The 6,095-nt window shown below is 36.5% G+C and overlaps 1 protein-coding gene across 6 annotated transcripts in view; it reads left to right on the top strand.

Moving 5' to 3' along the window:
- HERC3 (HECT and RLD domain containing E3 ubiquitin protein ligase 3) overlaps positions 1–6,095 on the top strand; it is a 114,497-nt gene that overhangs the window by 52,240 nt on the left and 56,162 nt on the right. For all 6 annotated transcript variants that reach the window (XM_017545094.2, XM_017545090.2, XM_017545095.2 and 3 more), the window contains one exon: positions 2,904–3,063. In XM_017545094.2, coding sequence (XP_017400583.1) covers positions 2,904–3,063 — 160 coding nt within the window. The remainder of the gene's footprint in view (positions 1–2,903; positions 3,064–6,095) is intronic.

Raw genomic sequence — 6,095 nt, 5'->3', positions numbered from 1 at the left:
TCTTCTGTCAGTTTGCTGAGAATGATGGTTTCCAGGTTCATCCATGTCCCTACAAAGGACCCAAACTCATCGTTTTTGATGGCTGCATAATATTCCATGGTGTATATGTGTGTGGCTGCAGATTTTATTGTTGTGGTGAGGCTAGCTGGAAGTCTCTTTTAGTGGCTGATGAGTGATGGGACAGGAATTGGTTTGCCTAGAGATTGACCTGACTGGGAGTCAGTGGTTGCTGGAATCCAGATGTTCCCTTTTGAGGCTACTCAGCTGTAGTAAGACAAGATCAAGAGAGGGATGCTATTGAGAGATTGAGGGCAAGAAGACGGCAGACAGATCAGAGGAACAATGTCCCGTCAGGATAATGGGGAGACTTATTAGTGTTGCGTTAGGTCATTATACTAACATTCAAACAGGTAAGGCTGCTGGTCGTAGCAGGAAGGCTAGGTACCGAGGGACAGGCCTCAGTCGTGACTGAGGTATCAGGCTAGGTCCCAGGCCTAGAGAACAGAAAGCTGTCCAAGTCCTGGAATGGGTACAGGTGGAAACTTGGCTAGAGTGAAGTCTGAGCCACTTGGTCTCCTTTGATAGAGTTCCTTACATTTTTGCAAGATAAGGATAGGACTATTCTTTGTGCCTGGTGCAAGGCTGAGTTGGGAAGTAAGTGGCGAGTAGAGGTTAAAGAAGATGGATAATGGGAACAGGAATTATAGAATCTTTCTGTTTATTGTGGTAATTTCCCTGGCATTATCATATTTTCAGTTAACTTTTAAAAAGTGTTATTATTTTGAAGGAATATATGCAAACCGTGTTTAAATACAGTTCCCTGCCTCATCTGTCCTTATCCTTGAATCTCACTCCCAGAGGCTGTCATTTCAACTCTTTAGCTTTTTTTTTTCTGTTTACCTTTATGTTTCTAAATAACATGCTTATAATTCTACTTCTTGATTTTTTTTTTCAATATTGGACATAATCTGGAAACTTCACACTGGGAAAGATTAGAGTTCTGTTATATTCTCTACCCAACCTTTTCTCTTCCTCACCACCAGACACTGATCCTTCCCTAAATAGTTACTCTTGTAAATAAAATTTGACAGTTATTAACTATGGAAAGTATTTTTGTTTGGTTATTATGACTGCATGTACCGTGATTGCTTTTCTTTCTCATAAATCATTTAGTTTTTCCTCAAGTTAATGACTTCAGTTCCCCACCCCCGCCACGGTATCTGTATCTAACCTGTGTATCTCTGGTAGAATTGTAAAACTCGTAATGCTCTAAAACTCTTTAAATAGTGTTTTCTTTTTTCACTTTGGAGACATCCCTCCACCTTTGCTTTGTAGGCATGCTACATAGCTGTCTAGAAAGGTTCTTCACCTCTTTCCTGTCTGTGTAAGTTTCTTGGTTCCTAAATCCTGAGTTCTTTGTTTTGGAGGCATATCTTCCAGTAGCTTTCTGAGAAAAGCAGTATGGAAGGTAAAATATTTTGAGAGCTTTACATCTCCAAAACTGCCCTTTGCCCCCTTTGCCTCATATTTCGATCACAGTTGGTTGGGTATTGAATTCTTGATTGGATGTCATTTTCCTTCAGAATTGTAAGGGCATCACTCCATTGTCTTACAGTCTTCAGTGTTGCGCCTGAGAAGTCTGATGCCATTCTGATCCCTGTTCTATTGTATATAAACACTTTCTTTTCTGGAAACTTGTAGACTCTTTCTTGGTGTTTTGAAATTTCAGAATGGTTCTACAGTAGATATTTTGTTGGTAATTATTCCAGACACTTGATAGATCCTTTCAGTGTGAATGTTTTTCTTTTTTGTAATATTTTTATCTTGTGTTTTCTTCATTCTCTTTCTGGATGTTGGACCTCTTGGAATAATCCTTTAATTTCTTTTTTTCCTTCTGATTTTCTCTTTGCTTTCTTCTTCTATTTCCTAGAAAATTTCCTCATTTCTAACTTTCAATCCTGCTTTGAAGATTTTTTTTTCCATTTATGCTGCCACATTTTTGGTTTCCAAGATATTTTTCTTTGTTTGTTTGTTTTGTTTGTTTTCTGAATGTTTGAGTAATACTTTCCTATAGTACTCTCATGAACTAGAAAGTTCATGAATGGAAATATCTTTATTTATTTCTCTAAAGACTTTTAAGAAACTGCCCCCTGTGTGATCTGTTTCTTCAGAGTTCATTTCCTTCCATTTATGTTGTTCTTTGCCTTTCATGTTAAAGTTTTCCTCACACATAGGGTGATCCTTTTGTGACCTTTTACATTTAAGAGTGAGGTGCTAAAATGTGAGTGGAGCTGTGTGTGTATGGGTGATTCTTACTGACTGGTGCGAAGCTGGACATTTCATTGAGGGGCGCACCAATGTCACTATCTGTGGGTCTTTTATTTTGGGCCAGTTTTCACAGAGAGAAATCCTTCTGTTTCCTGGCTGGTTACATACATGACTGTGTTCCAGAACTGAGGGGAGAAAGCTGTTTAGAATTGCGGGTGTGTTTGTGTGGCGGGGAGAGGGTCTCATTGTTCCAGGCAGAGTTTCACTCACTCCCACTACTTTTAGGAATGTATTTCATTTCCACTCAACATTTAGGCCTCTTTGATGGAACATCTCCAAATAGTAAACCTTCAGGCTTCTCCCTGGATAGAGAAGCACAAGGCACATACATGGCTCTATAGGTTCAGGGATCATCTGGGATATGTGTGCTGCTATAGTTATGTATGTTACCCTGGGTCGCTGAATGTAAATTGATAGAGTTTAGAAATATGTGAAATTTATGATCTCTATAAATATTCAGATTAAGTGGTTCTTGTTAAAAAATAAAACTGGCCAGGAAGATAATCCTGTGTAATGGTGGCAATATTCCTTTTTCTACGTTGTACATTTTCCTCCTTTGGTTTGGTCTCTTTCAGAACAAATTGGAGCTCTGGCAGATCAGCACATCATTCATGTGGCATGCGGAGAGTCCCACAGTCTGGCCCTCAGTGACCGGGGTCAGCTGTTTTCTTGGGGTGCAGGGAGTGATGGTCAACTAGGACTCATGACTACTGAGGATTCTGTGGCAGTGCCCAGGTAGGAATGTCACAGAGGAATCTGGTTTTCAAATGTTAGTCTTTTTAAATATTATTTCCTGCTGTTGATTTGTTAGACTCCTTGCTTTTCTTGTTTTCTTCATTTAATTGCTATTTCCTTTGTGCTGCTTCTGTGCCTTATACTATTACAGCACTTGTCATAAAAGTTGCAAATATTTATACAAGTGTCTGTCCCTGGTTAAAAAATGTGAGTCCGTTGGGAACTGTACTTTATTCTAGTAGCCTGGTTGCTTGCTGAGTGCCTGGCAGTCAATAAATGAATAAAAAAGACATCTTTCACATCGTAGACTTACTAACCTTCAACTGAAAATTGCAAGTCTGAATTCCTCAATTAAGTACTTTAAAATAGAATCACAAGGCTCACCTGTTAACTCTAATAATAGGCCAAATTACCTTAAGCATTACAAACAGCTAAAATACCAGATATACATAGGTTCTTTAATGCAAAAATATTAATACAGTAGGTTTTGAGTCTCTTAAAGATTTACTTAAATCTAAATCTTAGATGATTTAGCTATTCAATCAAAATCAACCCAAAACACAATTAAGGTTTTTAACGGCATTTCATTTTTAAAAATGAAGTAATCTGTACGACAATAATAGCTTAATATTCACTAGTGGTGTTCAAATTATGGTTGACTTCCAAGGCTTTGATTTGTGTATAGTTTTCTCTTATAAGTTAATTGAAATAAATTCATTAATTTATACCTTTGTATTGTAGAAAGTAACATAGCTTTGATGTCAAAGTATCTAATAGTTGCCACTAAGAGAACATCCCAAATATTAAATTTACGTTCAGAGGGACATTTTAGGGGTGGTGTCTCAGTGTGTTGAAGATTCTTAATGATCAAAGAGCTGCCATTTTATTTATTTGATTTTTACTCCTTTATGCTATGAATGTACCACATACTACTTACTGTAGTACTTGTCACACGCTTTGTAATTGTTTATTTAATACCTGTTTTTATTACAAAGCTGTGAACTATTAATGGCAGGATAATTGGATGATTTATTTTAGCATTATCTGCTAGGAGTACCTGGCACATACATTGCTCAATACAATTTAATAAATGGCCTCTCCCCTTCTGCCTAATTATTGTCCCTTTTAAAGGACAGCATATTCTCCTTCCTCTTCCTTTTTGCCCTTCTTAGATTTTTGTCTCTTTAATCAAAAGCTGTGTTAAATACGAGGAACATGGAGATAAGAGTGATTTGATTCGTTTCCTGATTTAGGACAGGTAATGTCTTAGATTCATTTCTTCAAAAAATTGATTTAATTTTGTGGCAAGAGGAAGCATGGCAGTAAGAAAAAAGAAGTGCTGGATTTTATGTTGTGTGTAATATTAGGGAAAATATTTATAGTATTAATGACAAAAATATTTCATTTGTTGATGACCAAAACACAATTGAGGTTTTTAATGGCATTTCATTTTAAAAATGAAGTAATCTGTGCTACAGTAATAGCTTAATATTCATTAGTCATGTTCAAGTTATAGATGACTTCTAAGACTTTGATTTGTATGTGGTTTTCTCTTATAAGTTAATTGAAATAAATTCATTCATTTATACCTTTGTATTGTGGAAAGTAACATAGCTTTGATGTCAAACAAGCCTTGGATTCTAATACCGGGTCTGTTACTTGTAAGGTGAATGACCTTGGGCAAGTTGTTTAACTTTTCTAAGCCTCAGTTTCCTAACTTAAAAATGGAATTACTTATTGTGTACCTTACAGAGTTATGGGGAGGATAGAAGGAGACAAGTAGGTAAAGCACAGTATGTGCTTTCACTGTGCGTACCCCCTCTTCCCCACCTCAAGGGTACAGTTTCTCTATTATGTATCTTTGTTCTTTTGACCTGCTTCTTTTCTACAGCAGTTTGTGACAAGGGTAATGGTGCTGGGGAATTTGAGTGTAAACTTGATAGGAAAGACGGTTCTTGCTATATAGCAACCTGAGAAACACTGGTCTCATTGGCAGTAATGCATTTTTCAGTTTTAGAAAATAGTGGTGTTCTACGAACTATGGATTAACACAGCTTGGGTGAATATTCAGGGAATTAGTCTGAGTGAAAAAAAGCCAATCTCAAAAGATCACCTCCTGTATGATTTCATTTATATGGCATTTTTTAAATAACAAAATTTTAGAAATGGAGGATAGATTAGTGGTTCCAAGGATTAGGAACAGGAGAAGAGGAGGAGTGGTTATAAAAGTTTAACACGAGGCGTACTTGTGTTGGAACTGTTTGGTTCCCATGTGACTGTGGCAGTAGATACTTGAACTTACATGATAAAAATTAATACCCAGAAGTGAGTAAAGTAAAACTGGAGAAATATGATTAAGATTGGCAGATTGTATTAATGTTAATATCCTCAATATCCTGGTTATATTATACATGGTTTTACAAAATCCTATCAGGGGAAACTGGACAAATTATATAAGGGATTTCTCTATATTATTTCTTAAAATTACACATGAATCTGCAGTTATATGAATAAAAAAGTTAATTTCTATTTGGTACTAAATGTGTTTGTGAACTCTATTTTACATTTTTATATCTGAGAAAATAAAATGTGAACAAAAGCAGTACCTAAGTGTCAATCTAAATAATCCTCTATCCTCTCCCCCAAAGGATATCTATCTTCTAAGATACTCCTCTTCCAAGGGGTATCTGTCCGACCCCTTCGTTTCCATGGCACAATACACATATGAAAGGTGAACATGACAACTTGTCAACTATTAAAATAGAGAGCAGGAGGTATTCCCAGGGAGCCCAACTCTCTTAAGACAGTGCCAAGTACTTTAACTGGAATTTTTCATTTAATTCTCACCACAACTCTGTGAAGTAGGTGATGTTCTCTCTCTTTCACATGAACAAGCAGGGGAGTAAGATTTGAAGAGAAATCATGTGACCCTCCTCTTTACCATCCTAGGAAATTTGGGTTTTGGAGGCATGGCCCTTATTATTTTTTTAAATTGTGGTAAAATACACATATCATAAAATTTACCGTCTTAA

This window comes from Cebus imitator, unplaced genomic scaffold, assembly GCF_001604975.1.
Source record: "Cebus imitator isolate Cc_AM_T3 unplaced genomic scaffold, Cebus_imitator-1.0 Scaffold177, whole genome shotgun sequence".
NCBI classification, from domain to species: Eukaryota; Metazoa; Chordata; class Mammalia; order Primates; family Cebidae; genus Cebus; species Cebus imitator.
This window is presented reverse-complemented; position numbering and strand designations above follow the sequence as displayed.